At 45.9% G+C, this 19,314-nt stretch overlaps 1 protein-coding gene and 1 pseudogene across 1 annotated transcript; one reads left to right on the forward strand and one right to left on the reverse strand.

Moving 5' to 3' along the window:
* Positions 1-4,991: 4,991 nt before the first annotated feature.
* On the reverse strand, positions 4,992-19,071 carry LOC135900298 (ionotropic receptor 93a-like). Its single transcript, XM_065429759.1, has 13 exons — positions 18,921-19,071; positions 16,903-17,163; positions 15,066-15,283; positions 14,789-14,941; positions 14,508-14,639; positions 13,557-13,757; positions 12,994-13,103; positions 11,782-11,869; positions 10,970-11,125; positions 8,515-8,677; positions 7,662-7,882; positions 5,856-6,118; positions 4,992-5,454 (listed from the first exon to the last, which is right to left on the reverse strand). The coding sequence occupies exons 1-13, from the start codon at positions 19,069-19,071 to the stop codon at positions 4,992-4,994; spliced, it is 2,580 nt and encodes an 859-aa protein (XP_065285831.1).
* LOC135901791 (U2 spliceosomal RNA) lies at positions 9,870-10,038 on the forward strand (annotated as a pseudogene).
* Positions 19,072-19,314: the final 243 nt, after the last annotated feature.

Raw genomic sequence — 19,314 nt, forward strand, 5'->3', positions numbered from 1 at the left:
CATGACGCAAGGTTAGGTATGTAAAGCTCAGCTTTCAGGCCAGAGATACTTTAGTGTAAAGTGTGCTCGTTGAGTATAATTTGGGCCGAATGGTTCTGGATGGCCTCAAGTGTGCTGTTAAATTTTCTTTGCTGGAAATCAGAAATATCACCAGCGTATTCGAGTTTCGGTCGGGTGAGAGTTGTATAGGCCAGTAACGTTACAGAGGAAGGGGCTAGGGATAAATTATGGCGCAAGTAGCCAAGCGAATGGTCAGCGGAATTTGTTATGTGAATCACCCGCCATGATTGCTTAGTGGTTATGGTGTTGCGGTGCTAGGCACGAGGTCGCGGTATCAAATCCCGGCCACGGCGGCGGCATTTAGGTGCACTGAAAGAGCCCCATGTGGTCAAAATTAATCCGGAGTCGCCCACTACGGCGTGCCTCATAATCATATCGTGGCTTTGGCATGTAAAACCCCATAATTTAATTTTTAAATTATGTGAAAGACATGTTGAGTCCAGGTTAGGTCGCGCGAAATGTAGACACTTAGGTACTTAACGCAATCGATGTGTGTTATGGGGTAGTTATTTAATAATTATGAAAGAACAGCGTAGTTTCTCTGACGATGAAAGCAAACTAAAGAGGTCATTCCAATGTTCACTGATAGTAACCAGTCGTTGAACCATTCGGTATGCGCAAAGGTCATCCTAGAGAGCGTGGACATCGGAATAAACAATACAATCATCTGCAAAAAATGTCGTGCGTTCTTGCATTCAGCCCCCATTGGAATGCGGCCACTTTGGTCAGGAGTCGAACCCTCAACCTCCGTTCTCTGCAGCAGGACGCCATAGTCACTGAGCCAGCGCGGTGGGTGTGCTTCCATTTTCAATGTTAATGCTGCAGGGGAAAGCAGTCTCGAGGAGTGTTTGGTAATACACCGCTTGAAGTTTGATAAACCAGAGGAAGAGACGTGAATACAACTCGTTCAAATATGTTTTTATTGTCAACAATGTTGTAAACGCTGGCGTCACTCAGCGCATGTTAGACGTCGTAGAATTTTAGGTCAGCAACAGCTCGAAATATGCAACGGCACATAACAGAAACTATGGCATGCGGTGCCCCATCTTTTAACAAGTAGGAAGTGTTTAAGGTACAAGGGTATTACTGCGATCAAGTAAGTTACAGGGGCAATACGGGGAAACTCGCACAACAGATGGTGATACCGCCGAACAACTGCGTTTTCTGCTTATACAGTTTAGGAAAAAATAAATTTGAGTGTGCATTACGTTGTCGTTGTCCGGGGTCTGTGCTGTCACGCATCTATTTCGAAGTGTCATAATTGGTGTTTCCCGAACGCTCTACGTTCACATGAAACCTGACCTCAGTGCATTTCAACAACAGCCGCCCTCTTAAACTGCGAGGGGAGAAAATGCGTCATCGCAACAGGACCATGTTGATTGTCCATAGTGAATCTCCCACTATACATCACATCTGTACGTAGGTGTTTCGGTGTGATTGTCTCTTTCAATGTTGCGCTGGTGGCTAGCTTCCTGGTGCTATAACTGGCATTAATCTCGTAGGTGTCTCAAACCACGTAAAAACAGTGCACGCTAACATCTCGTGCTTTCACTCCCTGTTTATTTGCGTACTAAGATATGTGGGAGCAGCTAAACCAGGCATTTGTCACAAAATGACGAAAAAGTGATTAAAAAAGAACATCAGGGGCGCTATAACGTAAAAGTATTCCAAACTTTTCTATTCCAATTCTGCTATCAGCCCTCCGCGATTGGTCAAAAACTTTTTTCGACCACCCTCCACTTCACCTGTCTGTCACGCGACGTTACAAAAACCGCAATACCTCCCCATCTGATATGATGTTTGCACACTGAATATGCATGATTTGACAGAAAAAAGAAAAACAGTTATTTCTGATTCGACCCCTTTTCGCCATTAGCCCTCGGCTATTGGTGCAAAGTTTTCGGGCTGCACCCACTTCACCTGCCTGTCACGCGACGTCACAAAACCGCACGAACTCACCGCGTCAAAGTGACGTGTACGCGATAAAGATGCATTAATATGCCGAACAAAACTGAATTTTTTTCGGAATAGCCGCAGGCTGCCCCGTTCCGAAGGGAATAAAAGATAGCTGCCGCCGATCGCTGAGACGCTGGCTACTCGCACCTGCCGGAGAGCATGGGTGTATTTGCGTATAATAAAACTTCTTGCGTGACTGTGTAACGTTTTCAAGCACTTTCGGCACGTTTACTACCTCATTCTGCCAACTCTTCTTTGCTGAGGGTCAATTTTAGCGTCATTCTTAAGCTTCCGTTGCATGCCGCCGCGATTTTCGACCAGCCACCACAAGCGAAGTAAGGGAAAGCCGACCAATCGCAGACGCCAGCACCACCCTCTTCATCCGGTTATCGGTTTTCAGTGCAGTGGCTCGGCCCCATCGAATCCCTCTCTACTTGAGCGTTCTCCTCGCTTCTTGTGAGCCAATTAGATACAACAAGCCGCTCAGTGTAGGCAATGTTATTCGTTTTTCAAGCAAACAAAAGGGACGTCCTATGAACGAGGAGAGCGTTTGATTGGTCTGTTCAGACAACCCTATGGGTGACCGCCCGGTGCTTGCGTCGGTGGTTACGCAAATTTGACGTCAGGAAATTGGAATAGAAACATATTGGAATAGTTTTACGTTATAGGGCCCCAGGTGTTGGTGCCAAACGTCCGCTCCGCATCTTAGTGCTCTCAAAAGTGAAAACAGCAACTTCAATCACTACCTTCCAAACACCAATAAGCAAGCGAATGACCAGGTGGCCTTTACAAAGTCGACCTGGCCTTCGCGTTTATCACAGCTCCATCTTTGCGACTGAAAAGTGGTCTTCCATCAAGCAATATGTGCATAGCTCCGCTGTCCTAAAAGCAAAAGATAAAAAGTTATTTAAAAAATGTTTGATCGCCTCCTAGTTGAATCGCCTATAGGGTGCTTCGCGATACATTTAGTAAATATAACTAACTTTCATGCATATTTAAGAATGCCTAATATTTCGAAGCCGGTGCCATCGAAAAAAAAAAACATTTCATGGCTGCGCAGGACTCTCGCGCCTTTTTGAAATAAAGTAATATGAGAGCAAAAAAAAAAACACGGCACATGCAATTTGCCCGTGCACGTGTATGTGCACGGGCAAATATAGATTACGTGCACGTGCAGGACTCTAGATTATCTTCTCCGAGTCAGTCTTTAGCTGGCAACATCGCAATGCGTTGTCCCTACTGTCCTTAATGCGGCGTGTGGTTCTCAGCTGACAGCGTCAGAATATATTCATTAAATATATAGTCCGCCTGAGGAATATGTGAGTCTAGCCACGGCCGCTGAATGAAAAGGCTCACCTGCGCCTTTTCGTTCAGCGGCCGCAGTCTAGCGGTGCCAGGTTGTTGACCAATAGGGACGCAGGCGCAATAGCAGCTATAAATGCGGACTAATGGCACGAAAACCAGCATCTCAAATGCTGCTGCCGATGTTTTATTTTCAATACCTAATGTAATGGCTGGAGTTCAATAAATCGTGTGTATATATATATATATATATATATATATATATATATATATATATATATCGAGAAAGAGAGAGAGAGATTTCAGATAGAGCCAACACCACAGAAAGGAAGTTCAAACAGCCGGCGCCCACCGTTTTCTTCGTTGGGTGATTTGTCGTCAAAATAAAAGCTCACTGTTTCAACAGCAGTGAGCTTATCTCTTCCCGTGCGTCAGATTGTTTGTTGTATCTCTCTAGAGCGAAAGGAGCGGCCGAATTTTGGAAAGACCATCTCAAATGTCGTGCTTTGTGGCTAAAGCTACCACCTGCGATAGTCAAACCATGAACGATAGCTTTCAACTATCAACGTTGTGAACGTCTGTCTTTCCCACTGTGCTTTTTTTTTCCTTTCTTAGTGTTGTTGTAACAAAACAAATATTTACGCAATTACAAATTAGTAGCGAGTGCCAAAAGAGTGAGATTTAGCCGAGATTCGTGACGAATGCACAGACGTGAAAAACGCGATGTAGCGACCGCGTGTTGACTCGAACGAGTGGAACATGTTTAATATGGACACTCAGTAGCTCTGGATCAGTTGCTTTCACAATGCACATTCCCATCGCAATAGGGAGCACGTGGAAAGAGTGCGCGGTAGTGTTAATAGCCTATCTAGCAAAATAATAGCACGGCCTGGCGGTCATTGTTTATGCCTGCGTGTTTTCAGGCTGTTTGGCTTTAAATCGCATGTGTCATTGGTGCGCTTTACTCCACATAACTGTGACGAGTGTTTCGCACTAATCAAGTATTTTATTATTAAAATAGCTGACGCAGTTCAAAATAATAAATACTTCACTCTTGCGTGAATCCTATTGGCATGCGGTCGGTACAACATAAGATATTGTTGGTTGAGGCTATGCTTAAATGTGTTGAGGTGAAATTTGGCAGCTTCGCGTAATTTTTTTCGCGGTTTTTCGGGTATGTGCAAATTATTTACTTCTGGGAAGCCGGCGCGCCACTGAAACATGTATTCTCCGAGTCCCGACAGACCAGACGTCGTGTTACGGTGCAGCGCCTGGTACAGCCACCGCGCTACTTTACACCGAACGAATTCTCAGAGGCAGTTATTCTCAGTGTGCGCAGTAACACAGAGACCGCGCAGGGCATACCGTACCGTAGCAGCATCTGGATACGCTCGGTCTGCATTAGGCCAAAACGGTCGTTGACCGTGGTGAAGTGTTACATCAATACTGTTATAGTCGCGCGCCTCTCCATTTTCTCCTTTTTTCGGGTCACTAAAAATTATAATTTCGTTCTTGTTTGAATCAATGCTCGGGTTTTATGCGTCTACTATACATTGCCGGCACGATGTGCGTACTTTTTTGTTTGTCCTTTATACTGTGTGTTGTTGCTTGAAAGAGACCAATGGTCGCGGAGGGGGGGGGGGGGGGGGGTATGAGGAAACAGCGGATCGTGGTTAGTAGCGCCTGGCCGGGTAGTTGTACGGGATTAGGTCGCTGCGGTTGTTGGGGTAGCCGTTGTAGCGGAACGGGCTGTTGGGCGGGCTGAAGGCGAACCCGGCGTTGTCGCGTATGCCGCGACCGCCGTAGTCGGTGGCGAACCGGTCTCCCAGGCTGTCTTTGCCTCCGGTGTACTCGGTGCGCGTGAAGAAGGGGCTCTTGGTGTGTATCACCGTGGGCGGCTTGTGGCCCGGCGGCGCGGTCAGCTCGCGCTTGCGGCGCACGAACTCGATGAAGAGCGCCGTGAAGGAGGAGGCGAAGCCGACGCACAGCACCCAGAAGGAGCCCGTCATGTGGTGCAGCGTGATCTTGCGGATGTCGCCAGCTTGAGGCTTTGACTCGACAGTGCATTCGTTGTCCCGCGGCCAGTGCTTGCGCTTCCAGTGCATCACCAGTCCGGACTCGACCAGCCGCCGAAGCCTGCGTGCCGTGTGCGTGGAGAAGGTCAAGAACTGCTGCTCGTGCGTGTTGGAACAGTACGATGCAGGCGAATGACATAGGGCTTCTATCTATCAGAGGAGGCCCAAACATTTAAGAATGCACAACGAAAAGAGTCTGTTGTGGGGAAGCTATTTTATACTGCCCAATATTGTGACATGACAAATAAAAAAAAGAATAAGAACTTATTTTCATGCGGTTAAGAAGTGCGGCGGTTAAGAAGTGCGGCTAAGTAAAGCAAGTGCTACTTTTAGTATAGGCTACCACACGTCCTGGGCCGGATGTATTCCAAGAATCACGAAGGTCTACTTTATGCAGCAGCCGCATCAACACAAGATACAAATGGCAAGTAAAAAACTGGGTCAGACAAGCAGCATGCTTACTCGTTGTTGAGACGGTCGAGGAACGGGAAGCCGACGCGTACTGCCAGCGATTTCACGTCTCGTATAACTTCGCCGCGAGCCACGGCGAAGTCGCAACGGGCGGTGCGGTTGAGCTCACGGCCCAGGTAATGGAACATGGTCACCTCGCTGCCGATGAGCGCCATGTATCCCATGCGCACTTGGTCCAGCACCCACTTTTCATGCTTTGGGTCTAAAGTCATCATTCTGTCGGATAGAACCTTGAGTGATCCACGCTCTTGGGTCTGCGCAACCAGAAAAAGAAAAAGGAGGCAGCTTCAGTCACTTATTGACTATACTTCACTGGACGCCTGTCTACGAAAAACACGCACATATCAGTTTAATGTACCAACAGAAGCAATAAAGAATTGTCTGAGAGTCTGTTCAGAAGGGGAATTTAGCGGCGAAATCGTAATGATGACAAAGAAGCTATGCAGGTAGACGTTAGATCTCTAGGATGCACTAGTAAATAAACGACTCTAGAGCAATTGCACCCATACATAATGCCGTACCTTGCACACACATTGAGGCCAAAGCACGTCGGGCACGTGAAAAAAAAAATGGAATTTCGTAATTAGCGCGAATTATTATTGCATACGTAGCTTTTCTCTCACTGTTGTTCACGTAAGAAGCGATGCAAGGTAACTTTTGACCCTTTCACATATGTGGGTTTCCTGCCACAAGTAGTTTGTACAATCCTTAGGTCACGTAAAACAATTTCGCTTAGTTAAGTCACATAAATTAAATTCTGGAGTTCTACGTGCCGAAACCACGATCTGATTATGAGAGCACGCCGTAGTGGGGTTTGATTTTGACCACCTGGGGTTCTTTAGCCTGCACCTAAATCTAAGTACACGGGCGTTCTCGCCTTTCGCCCCCATCAAAATGCGGCTGCCGCGGCCGGGAATCGATCCCGCGACCTCATGCTTACCAGCGCATTACCAAGGCCACTAAGCAGCCACAGCGGTCATTGGCGAAGAGCGTGAACAAACGAGACCTGTAGTTGTAAGGAACGCATTGTGCCGTTATTTCTTGTTGATTCTGCTGCAGTGACCGGAAGTCCACTTCATTGTAGTGATGCAATACTACTGCTAAAGTTAACTTTATCCAGCGAATCTGCCCAAGTAAGTGAACCATTGTGTCAAGCTCTATTGCTTTTAAATAAAAGATTTAGGGTTCATGTGCCAAAACCACGATCTCATTATGAGGCACGCCGCATTAAGGAATTTCGGATTAGTTTTGACAACCTGGGTTTTTTTTTAACGTGTACCCAAAGCACGGTACACAACCGTTTTTGCACTCCGCCTCCGTCGCAATGCGGCCGCCGCGGCCGGAATTTGATCCCACGACCTCGTGCTTATCAGCGTAAGGCCATAGGCAGTGAGCTACCGCGCCGCTAGCCCTGTAGCTTTTCTTTTGGTAGTCACTTCATGCCTGTTTATAGTAACATAGCACGTAACTCTATGCGCGTTTATGGTCGCATAGCCGAAAGATGCAGATAAAATCAGTTCTTTCTTGTGCACGATTTCGTAAACGATTGCATTGTATCGCTCGCGCATTTTTCGCATAACTTTCAATATATACGCCAAGCCCCAATTTACAGGGCACTTTCAGTCCCATCCGGCGAAATGGGAGTGAAAGTGCCCTGTAGACTGGAGCCTCCAATGCGTCGTTAGTAGCACTTGGACACACCGTTGCGCGACGCTGTCCCCGGAAAGACCCTTTTCCTGAAATGATGACGTGCTCACAGAAACCGTACGAGCAGTTCTAGTGCAGTGGCCTACGCACCTTGAGCAGGTCAAAGACGGCCTGTCCCTTGAAGGCGCCCCATCGCATGTACCCTCGGTGCGCCACGAGGTTCTCCACGTTGTCCACAGGGTTCCGGATCTTGGGGAAGGTGAGGTCCGCCACCAAGTTGCCACTGTACGTGGTGAGCGTGACGATGACGAACAGCCACCAGAAGCCCACCAGGATGCGGCCCGAGATAGCGTCAGGCAGGTGGATGCCACCTGCATGTGCACGACAGCAGCTACTGCAGAGCTTCTGCGGTCTATCTGAGCTCAGGCCTCATGAAGTGGCGAGCAGGGAGACTCAAATATATGCCGCTGGTCAGTGCTTTGAGAAGTTGCGCTTCTGCTGTAACGCCATGGTGAGTACCAGATGGCGGCGTCTTCCTGCATACTCACAAAGTACTCACTGCATACTCCAAAAATGTTATTTCTTTTCCCGACAAGGTTTTCCTTGTCGGGAAAAGAAATAACATTTTTGGAAGAAAGATTAAAATGATGATTTGCAGATGTTTTTGTGAATGATGTGCGCATGCTTATGCTGATGAAGCTATAAATGTCCGGTGATTTTCAAATAAACTTCCAGTTGGCAGTCAGCGCTTGTCTGTGGTATTTGTTTCCTTGTGTCCTCGTCTTTTTCGCGCTGTTTCACCTCAGTTCTAAGTATGAACCAACTAGTCCTCATCAAGATCTTACTAATTCAAAACACTAAGGCGGTTTTGGTTTCAATTCGTGCGTAAGCGATGACTCTGGTTGTCAGCAGAAGCCGCTCACGCCAAGAAATACGGCCTTACCGAATTAAACAAACGTGCCCTCGCACCCTAAACCATTGCACCTACAGTCTGGAAACGTACCTTGTTGAATGATTGCCCCGAAGCAGTACCATTCACAGTTTTGTAAAAGGAAGAGTCCCTTGTTGTTCCGGAGGCCGTAATAGTCATAATATGGGCTGGCGCAGTGGATACCCCAGAGCACGGGTCCAATGAGTAGCAGCGAAAAAAGCACGGCCACCCATGTCTGCAGAAACCAAGACGCAAGCACTGTAAGGCCACGGAGATCGCATTTGCTGCAAGCAAAGTGTCTTTAACTAGTAAGCGTAACTTGTTCAGACTTTGAATGAGAAGAAAGGGGGTTAACCGGGGGGCCCGATTTTTAATAATCATATCATAAGAAGCCACAGGGAAAACACAGGGGAAATTACTTGTACTTACTAATTGAAATAAAGAAATTATAAATTAATGGAACTGAGAGTGGGTGAAAAAACAACTTGCAGCAGATGGGGAGCGATCCCACGTCTTCACATGACGCGTGCGATGCCTTGCCAATTGAGCTACCACGGCGCCGTCTTGCCATCCACTTTCTGGGGTATTTATGTGTTAATACTAGAACTAACCCTGGGAGTGTTAGCCAGCGCCACCACTCACAAACTCACAAAGACGTGGGATCATTCCCCACCCGCGGCAGTTTGTTATTTCATCCACTTTCAATTTCATTAATTTATAATTTATTTATTTCAATTAGGAAGAACAAGTAATTTCCGCTGTGTTCTCCTTGGTGTCCTTGTTTGTTGGCTTCTTATGATATTGCCCAGACTCTGTGTTTCGTGGAAGCACGAAGCGTTCAAACTGCGAACTGAAACTTCTGTTGTGAAGCGTCAGGCGAGTTGTAACCGCATGCAGCAAGTAATTTTACTGCTCATATGTTAAACATGGCTAAGTAAAGTAGCGGATCCTTTTCAGCAGATAGATCTTTTAAGTGAAAAAAGAAAGCAAAATAAAAGACGAAAATACAGCAGGCAGCTAGTTGCTAGATCTGTACTTCATTACGTAGCGGACAAAAAAGAAAGAAAGAACGAAAGAAAGAAAGAAAGAAAGAAAGAAAGAAAGAAAGAAAGAAAGAAAGAAAGAAAGAAAGAAAGAAAGAAAGAAAGAAAGAAAGAAAGAAAGAAAGAAAGAAAGAAAGAAAGATGAGGACAGAAAATCAAGAGCCATTCCACTCTGTGAAGGTGGATGACCAGCGAAGCTGTTTAGCACACGACACAGAGGTGACACAGAATTTAGAACAAATGTACGGACTCATTTACCATGATTTTTATATACATTCACGTGGACGACGGGACCACCGTCCCGAGGAGCCGGATGAAACTAGACACGCTTGACGTTTCGACTGGACCGCCACCACGGGAGAGCGGAAGGAAAGGAGATACGCAAGCGCTTAGAACGCCGGTCAAAGTGCAGTATCTGTTCTTATCACCGTAATATTTCATACAGTTTGTAGTTGGACCCAAGATATTAAACTAATTTTTGAAAGTTGGCAGAGTGCTTGAAGCTTGCTTCACCGCAGGCCGGCCTATCTCCGGGATCTCCGGAGATATCTATCTCCGCACCATCTCCGGTATCGGCCCACGGCTTTTGCACACGCAGAATAAAAATGCACGGAAGCATAGATATAAACAGCTTCGCTGTAAAAGGGCAGGCGGATAACAACGATTTTTGATATAACGATCATTTTCGGGAAGAACCGTAATCAGCTAACCAAATAACTCATTGAAGTAGAACCGATGCTAGGATTGGTGAACTTTGTTTCTCCAAACCATCAATCGCTCTATAGGAAAAGTAACTTGCATTTTTTTTACACGAAATGTGAACGCAGTGAGCATGCACGGCTGATTTCATATATGTGCAAGGTCTCTTGTCAATGAACAATTAGTTCAGAGTCAGCGCTACGTGTGTCCCCTTCTCTCATTTTTTCCCTTGTTTTTTTTCGTGCGCTAATGCACAAAACACTACGTATATCAAGTGAGGAGGCAGCTGCTCCCTTATTAACCAGCAGTGATTTTTCCTGCGGCTTCGTCGTGCGATCTCTGTGTGATCTATATGACGCGGACAATCATGGCAAGAGAAGAGGAAAAGCAAACTCGAAGATGGGTGCCCAACTGCTCGACGTTATGAAACTGTGGAGCATTTCACACATACAGGCAATAATAAATATTGAGTGCTTGGTATCTTATAAAACACGGTGTACTTAATATGCAAGAGGCTGGAAGCACATACAAGCAATCTAGACGTCAGAGTGTGGTTACTGCTACGAAGTATCACGTCAATATTTCTGCGTTTGTCTGCGCTGCAGTGGCATTCACACCGAAAGAAACTGCATAGTATTCAGGTGCACCATCATGTGCCCTCACTTCATAGTTTGAAAGACGTGCTTCGTTGTCTGAACGCGAAGGTGTCATGTTGTATGCCTATTTTTTAAATCAACATAATTCAAAATAAATGAAACACCAATATTAGCAGAAACGTAACTTACATCCCACGTGAATGGATCGAGAAAGAGGTACTTGTAGTTTGCCCTCGGTTTCGGTACCAGAATCTTGTACGGTGATTCGTCGTATGCTGACGTGAAGTTCACTACTTCGGACCGCTCTTTTGTTATCGAAAAGCCGTAAGCTGCGAGGTCGGCTTCCTGAAAAGTTGTCGAATACTTTCTTTAGCACGACATCTCAAATTCGCAGCCCACTGTTGAACACATCAGAAACATAGTACGTGGACTTACCAAAAGGTTAGCGCTCACTGAAAAGAACTCATCCCGTGCTGTGAATAGCAGTGATCGTGTGCATGTGCTCTGTTTCTTTCTCTCTCACTCTCTCATATCTAACTCTATTTCCTTGCTTTCTTTCTACGTCCCCTTCCCTTACTCACAAGCGTAGGCTAGAAAACCTGATTTTTGTTCTGTTCAACTTTCCTGCCGGTTTTTTTTTTCTTTGACCTCTCTTTCTCTTCAGTTTCTTTCGATAAGCGCGCAAGTGCTGAATGCGCTGCGGGTGGTTTCCCATCAGCTGGATCTTCCGCATCATGAGTTTCGGAAGAAAGCGATGGACGTCAGCTATCAGAGGACTGGTCTATTTTCATGACTTGGATTCCCTATTTGGCAGTAGTCACTGTAAAATTTTTAATCAGCGAGACATGTCAATAACAAGCTCGGTGAATTTTCTTTATTGGCTTCTTCAAGCCATGCAGCCACGAAAAAGCTGGGGTGTGAATCCCTCAGACACTGCGTGCATAAAGCTTGAACTTTGTATTCAGCAAATAACTCGGGGCTCCGCGCAGCCCTACTCGCACCTTTCTGTGAAGCATCCCGATCAAACCAGTCCATCTGCCGTTCTCGAATGACCCGGCAATTTCTTCATCTGGCACCCGCCACTCGTACCTAAAGAAAGAAAATATCATCACAGAAGTGTGTCTGTTGTACGCGATTATTTAATTAACAGTTAATCGGCAGGTTCGCCAGAAGGCGAAGCAGTGACAGCGACATCAAGGCTGAGCGCTGCGCTTAAAGTGCTCGGACTGTGTTCTAACTATACCACGTGTACTACTAACGCGGCTGCCTAAAAATTTCTGCCAGCCTTAAAAGTTTTAACACGCCGTGTAGGGCCTGTATTGGCATCACACAAGCGCCGCTAAAGCCGCGTCACTAGTATACATCTCTTTCAAGTTGTATCACTGATACTGTATTGCACTTTTAATATTTAATAGCCTGAAAACATTTAAAAGCTACCCGATGTGAATGGTACGTTGAATGAAATTTCTTTGCGTGCCGCCAATCTCAAAATTCTGAGGAATAATTCAGTCAAGAACGTAAGACCTGGTCTGAAGAAATTTGGCAGTTGGATAGTATAGCATTTTACTTGCATATATGGCATGCATAAATGTATACCTAAATATATACAGAACCTCAGGGCGACGTTGACGGCGAAAATTCGCCTGGAGTGTCTAAAATAACAAATAAATAAGTTAATCAATTAGTAATATTCTAATGAAGGTAGTGCATGCTTACTGTGTAGAGATTCCCGCCTTCTGCCGGTTTCTTTTTGTGTTTTGCTATTCATCCCTGAAATTCTTGGCCTTCCGATGAGTCTGGTTATGTGCTGCGTAGTATCTCTTAAAAATCTGTGAATACGTTGTGTCCTGGCTGAACTACGTGAAGTTAATATCTGGTTAGGTTTTACTCCTAATTCTCCCGCACTGAGGAGGTGAGGGGAGAAAGTCGAGCGGCAGGCGCTTATGGTGCGGAGCACTACATCCATACAAAAAACATTGTGAAGCTCGCACAAAAAAAAAAGGAATAATGGGCACCGATGTACTGGAAGTTTTAATAAACGCACAGCAATAGTTATAGGAGTTCTGGCATGGGTTGATTAGCGGTAGTCCTTTATGACTTCTTCCTCGATGTCACCGTGATTAAAGCCATCCGGTCTCTACTGACACAACGCGGAAAGAACCCTGCTCGTGTTCTAGCATAATAATTGCAAGTATCAACCACTCGGCACTCACGTAAAGTTCAGTCCTCTGGCCAGTGACTCGACCATTTCAGCCATCGTGCCTGTGACATTTATAACAGTTTTCTTGTCTGGTGTCGTTTGAACCACAGACATGGGAGGGTCCTGTAAGTAGAAGGCCCCGTTAGCTTTCACAAAGCAAGACGTACTATGGCGTTCAATACGAGTTGAAACGTGCGAGCTGTGGCCGCAGCGCTGTTCGCTTCGAGCTGGTGGCGCTACCGTGCGACGCGCTCGAGAAAAAGAAATGTTGAGAGTGTCTCGCCGTTACATAACCTAGTGTGCCTATATCATGAAGCTATAACACACTGCAGCATATGTGCCGACCGCGAGTCAGGCACAGGCCTCACACAGTGTACAGAAGAAAAAAAAAAGTTTCTCTTCACAAAAGTGACGGACAGTGCGCGTGTAATGCAGAGAGCCCACGCATTTCAAGATAAAAAAGAAGCGTTCAGGCAAGTCCAATGCAAGGATAGGTCCGCCTGCAGAAATGTGCACACATGCTCACGCAGGGTGGGCGGAAGCACGAACATAGTATGTGACGCACAGGCGACGTACGTTGATGACGGCGATGATCAGCTTGATGCCGCCCAGGTCACCGATGATTCCGGGAAAGAAATCCTTGCGCTCCATGCGGATGCCGGCCACCAGCGTCCAGTGGCCGACGTCCAAGAGCACCTGCTCGCCGCGCAGCTTCGCCACCGTCTTCAGTGCGAAGCGCGAGCACATTCCGCACTGGCTGCTGTTCAGCAACAGCGTCTGCGATTATCGCAATTTTTATTACACAACCAGAGCAGCACAAGGACAACTGATGCAGAGTTAAGATGGCTCACGTGGAGTAGCAAACTTCAGCTACTGTAAATGAGATAGTAAAATGCAGTGGCGTAGCTAGGTCGTCTGGCACCCGGGGCCCATAGGTCCTCTGGCACCCCCCCCCCCCGGCTGTAGCCGAGGAAGGCGAGGATATCAAGTTCCGGGTGTCTTCAGGCGTATATCACACCCTCACCCCCCCCCCCCCCCTCCACCGGCTGGCCCCTAGCACCCGGGGCCCACGCCCCCCCCCCCCCCCCTGTTGCTACGCCACTGGTAAAATGTCGATTCGACTCCTTAATTCGACTACATTCAGAAGCCCGGAACGCGCCCATGATATTATCTTCTTAAGGTTTGTTCTCTTTCGAGATTCGAGGAATTCGAATCAATTTCGCATGGCCGATTGGGTTGAATTAACGGAAGGTGTTTGTGACAAGCATATAGTGGTTTTGGAGTGGTGCTGCAGTACGGGAAGTAAACGCGTATGCTAGTGTAGTTTATTTAAAGGAAAAAGGTAAAGACGACAACTTGAATATAGCGAGTCGTAAATACATACTTGTGTACAAGAACAGGCTTTCATTTGTCGGTGCGGAGTGACACGTGACACAGATGAGCTTTTTTACCTTTTCTCTTTTTGTTCTTTCATCGTAACCATGCCATTTTCTTTAACACAGAAGTGACAACCACACTGTCACCTACCTTTGACGTGTTTGAGAAAATGTACTTCGTTAGCATAAACTCTGATGTCCGGTACGTTCCCTTTGAAAGCTTGTCTCCGATGGTTTTGGCTACAGTCTCGACTGCCATTGGCAGCTGACAGTGTTTCTCGACCTGCGGTATAATTTGTTCCGTAAGGTAATATATGGTTACCGAACAGTATGCTAAGCATAAAATTGCGGGTTTCCTAAACATAGATTTGATGCGTGCTTACAACATGCTTAATAAACATTTAATAATTGAATAAACCCATGAAAGCTTACAGGACAGTCCGTTTCTGAGACTTCAGCGTACGCAATGACAACGTTGGCACCGTCTGGGAATGTCCTAGTGAACTCTTCAAACTCCTCATTGATTCCTTCAGTAACAACGCAGACGAAATCCCGGTGGAAGGTCATCATGTCACTGTCTCTTATCTGCATAGAACAAAAGAGCTCGTAAGGCTTTTAATTTCACAGCCCTGAATGTGTGAATCTAAATGACATGTGCAAATTAGGTGATCAAAAACATGAAAAATGCAAAGCCAAATTGTTTTCCTACCTTTGCGAGAGTTCCTCGAACAAGCGTCATGTTTCCAACGATGATGTAATGGCGGAGGTGCACTTGCTCTCTAAACGTATCGACGATGTTGTCTATCGACGTGGTCCCTTCTTCACAAGAGCTGTCCAAACAGACACGGTATGTTGTAATCGCCGAGGGCTTTACTTTCGACGAAAGCCCTCGTACAGCTTTTACCATGTCCTCCACATACACCGGATCTGAAAAAGCGTATCGTCGCCTGGTGAACGAGATGTTACCACGCTGACATCTCGGCATTTGCCTCTCAAAAGGGTGTCGCCCTGTGTGGAAGCTTGAGGTATCTGCATGACACACGCTGTATTTATGTGATCTATATGACGCGGGCAATCATGGCAAGGGAAGAGGAAAGGCAAACTCGAAGGTGGGTGCCCAACTGCTCGACGTTATGAAACTGTGGAGCATTTCACGCATACAGGCAACAATAAATATTGAGTGCTTGGTATCTTATAAAACACGGTATACTTAATATGCAAGAGGCTGGAAGCACATACAAGCAATCTAGACGTCAGAGTGTGGTTACTGCTACGAAGTATCGTGTGAATATTTCTGCGTTTGTCTGCGCTGCAGTGGCATTCACACCGAAAGAAACTGCATAGTATTCAGGCCATGTACTATTGCGAATTCATCAAACGATAAGTGGATTCTACGTTTGGGATTACACGTATGCATTAAGAAGGTCCAACATGGGAGCCAGCTTGCAGACAAAGAATCAGAGTGATAGAAGAGTAGGCAAGCACCCTGCTTGCATGCATTAAGAACAACGATTATAATTTGCCTAACCTTTGCTTCCGATGGACGGTATATTGCATGCAAATCAGGCACAATTAAGGCTTAGTGCGGGGAGTAGCATTCTGGCTGAACGAAACAAAACATGCGCGGTGCAGTATGAAAAACCAAGGTACAAACCACATAGCTCGGTGCAAAAGCTATGGATTGCAAAGCATTTGATTTTTGTGTTCACTGAGAAAGACGGAATTTGACAGAATTATTCAGAATTCAAGGATGAACATAACTTGGTTCCGCATTTCTTTCCATTCCCTATTTCGTCTTTTTGAGAAGATGCGTCAAGTCTGGCCTCAGAAAGAAGGTCATGCAGGGCTAATGCGGGTAGCATTCTCTAGAGAGGTTCGAGTCATTGCGCGTTTTTATGCTTACGTCACAACTGATCGTTCTTTTACTCATAATTTGAAGGGCCTAGCTACCGGCGTTGCTGTGCCATTTCCGGGCATCTCTCCTTCATTAAAAAAAAATATTAACATGAACAGATTAACGGTATCGATGATGCACGTGCCAACGAAACGTACAAAATTGGCTCTAGTTATCCCAAATCGAACAAAAAAAGAAATGCACTTAAGAAACGTGGGTGCTTTTGTGCGACCTTTGAAAACAGCATTATTCAAAAGAAGTCCTAATATATTTGTTTTAAACTATACTTTAGGACGTTTGAAGAGCTTTCGCAATGGTGATTCTCCATTGCGTCGTTCACGCTTCCTCTTTCTTTGATATCAGTTATATTACTCCAAGAGACGACCAGTTCCATTTCTTGCGCATCAGATGTTTGTTTTGCTTAATTCCATTTATATGTCTTAATTTTAGCTATAATGTCATCAGCTCACGTCGGACATGCTGATTTCTCTCTCTCTCTCTCTCTCTCAATGTCAGACCTGCCGTTGTCGTGCAGTCGTAAATTTTCTTTGTCTTTTTTTCTTCGCCTCCCAACCGTGCAGTTTGTTAAGATATCTGCCGACGACGCTGCAGCGCACAAGCTTTCTCGCCCACATCTTCTCTTTTTACTCACTGTAGTCAGGGTCATGCAGCATGACAATGCTCTTCCAATAACGCAAGTCGCGGGTACTCCGCAGGTCAGACAGCAGCGGCACGACGTCCAGAGGCCCTGTAGTGACGGGAAAGCCCAGCACGAATGTCTCCTCGAGCCGTGGGCAATAGCGGTCCATGATTGGCACAAGGAACGTTTGGGGCATGCGCCTCTTGACCACTTCATAAGCGTGCTGTGTGTTCTGGCAGTCGACCACGGTGAACGCAGCATCGAGGAGACTCTCTGCGAATGAATGAATGAATGAATGAATGAATGAATGAATGAATGAATGAATGAATGAATGAATGAATGAATGAATGAATGAATCGTCTTTATTTAGCCCGTTCCGTGGCGACAATTATTCTTCAACGGTCATTTACTGCCGTCACTGATATTCTGAGGGAAATGGGCCGCAGGTGTGTACGTCTGACACAAGGGGCTACAACAAGGGGCTACAAATGTATACACTTAAGTATACTACATGTGACCGCAACTGTGGACAAGCACGTACTGTACTTCTGCACCAGAAGCATGAGCCCGGATGTGCACAGCTCAGGCGACTACTTAAGGCTTCTAATAAGGGCATTATGTTCTTTTTTTTTCTTTGCTTTAACAGGAGAAGGAGTAGATTTTAATGAAGCGAAAGGAGGAGAGGTCTGCCTGGAGAGCGTGTCTCTAGCATGCTACTTCTCATTGGGGTAAGGGTAAGTGGGATATACAGGAAAAGGTAGGTGGCAGGTGATTATGATATGGCACAATTAGTTATACTATACCGGGCGTTTCAGCGAACATTTTCATACATTTTTAAAGGTTGCCTGTTGCAGATACCACAGTTCTAGTTCATGAGCTGGTTTACTCGCACAAAAATTGAATGCTAATCGGCTAATGAAAGAAAAATCATTATTCAAGTTATTAAATAATTACATTATGGCCCATATAGCAATTTACAAATTCTAGCCGTGGAGTCCGCAAGGTGGATTCACTTGGAACGACTTTTCAGGATGACACCAGTTTCGAGACATTAATTCCCGAAATTTGCGGAGAAGTGCACTGGCGTTCCAGTTAATTTCTTAAAGAAACGTCGTTTTATGCGTTGATGCACAAAATTAACGAACGCCAATGCATTTCTCCGCAACGTTCGTGAATTAATATCTCGAAACTGGTGTCATCCTGAGAATTCGTTCCGAGTGAATCCCCCTTGCGGACTCCATGGCTAGAATTTGTAAATTGTAATATGGGCCTTAAGGTAATTAGCTGAAAACTTAATTATTGAATTTTTGTTAATTAGTCGATTATGCATTTAAATTTATTGCGCAAGTAATGTCCGCCTCTTCGAGTAGACCAGCTCACGAACTAGAATTGTGCTATCTGCCAGAGTCAACCTTTGAAAATTTTTGAGTGTTCGCTGAAACACCCTTTATACATGTCCAATACATGGATGCGCGCTTTAGACACACTACACGCCAGGAGTAATCTTGTCCACACAAAAGGTTATCGCACGAACACATTTCGAACTGTCTTCACGTCTCGTAGGTTCTAGAGACGACCGTCTAAGCAGGTGTCACATAAAAAGAATATGAATGTCCTGAATCGTCTGACCGCGCGCTCTTCTTCATTGAGATATTAGCTTAGGCGTGTTCATCTTCATGGTACCCAGTGATAAATCTGATCCTTAAGAGGTAAATCCATAAAAAGAATAACGTACAGAGGTTGTGGATTACAACACAATTGAACAAGTGGTTTGAGATCAGGGGCAGATTCGGGGTAGCCTCTAGGAAGGAGCCCTCATCAAAACATACAGAGAACGGGAGGGGGGCTTTGTATACGCTAGCGTTTCAGTAATTAAGATGTAAGGCAGGAATAAAATATCTGCGACGAGAGAACCGGAGGTATAGCCTATGAGTCAAGCACAGAATTTCATTCTGTCGAGGAAAGGAAACGAGAAATCTAACATATGCTTGGCGCGGCTTGATTCGACCGAAAATGCCTCGTGTACTCACTGCCCATGATGGCCGGCAGTTGCTCGGCGTCCTCGGCATGGTCGGCCAGCACGCGGAACCTGTGGCCTTTACCCAGCAGCTCGCTGTAGTTGCTCTGCAGCTCGAGGAAGCGGTCCTTGACGCCTTCGCCGACCAGCTGGAGATTAGGCATGCTCACTATGGCTGCGCGGAAAGAAACGAAATATTGAGTCGTGACTGTACGAAATCTTGAGTGTACTCGTAATTCCGGCGAGTATTCCGGTTCCGGCAATGCTGGCCTGGCATCAATTAAGGGGAAGATGAGACATCCACCCAATCGTAGCAATTGCTACGAAGGAAACTTATACGGGTTCCTCGAAAGAAAAGCCTCGCAGTTGAAGAAAAATTCGTCCTTGTCCGGGACTCGAACCCGGGA

This window comes from Dermacentor albipictus, chromosome 1, assembly GCF_038994185.2.
Source record: "Dermacentor albipictus isolate Rhodes 1998 colony chromosome 1, USDA_Dalb.pri_finalv2, whole genome shotgun sequence".
In the NCBI taxonomy this organism is placed as follows: domain Eukaryota; kingdom Metazoa; phylum Arthropoda; class Arachnida; order Ixodida; family Ixodidae; genus Dermacentor; species Dermacentor albipictus.

Bases quoted from the DNA above. Each gene is read 5' to 3' on its own strand.
- LOC135900298 (XM_065429759.1), bottom strand. From the start codon at position 19,071: ATGCCTAATCTCCAGCTGGTCGGCGAAGGCGTCAAGGACCGCTTCCTC. The intron at 17,164-18,920 runs GTGAGTACACGA...ATTCATTCGCAG, and splicing joins ACTGCCGGCCATCATGGGCA to AGAGTCTCCTCGATGCTGCG. The intron at 7,883-8,514 runs GTACGTTTCCAG...GTGCACATGCAG, and splicing joins CGGGGCAATCATTCAACAAG to GTGGCATCCACCTGCCTGAC.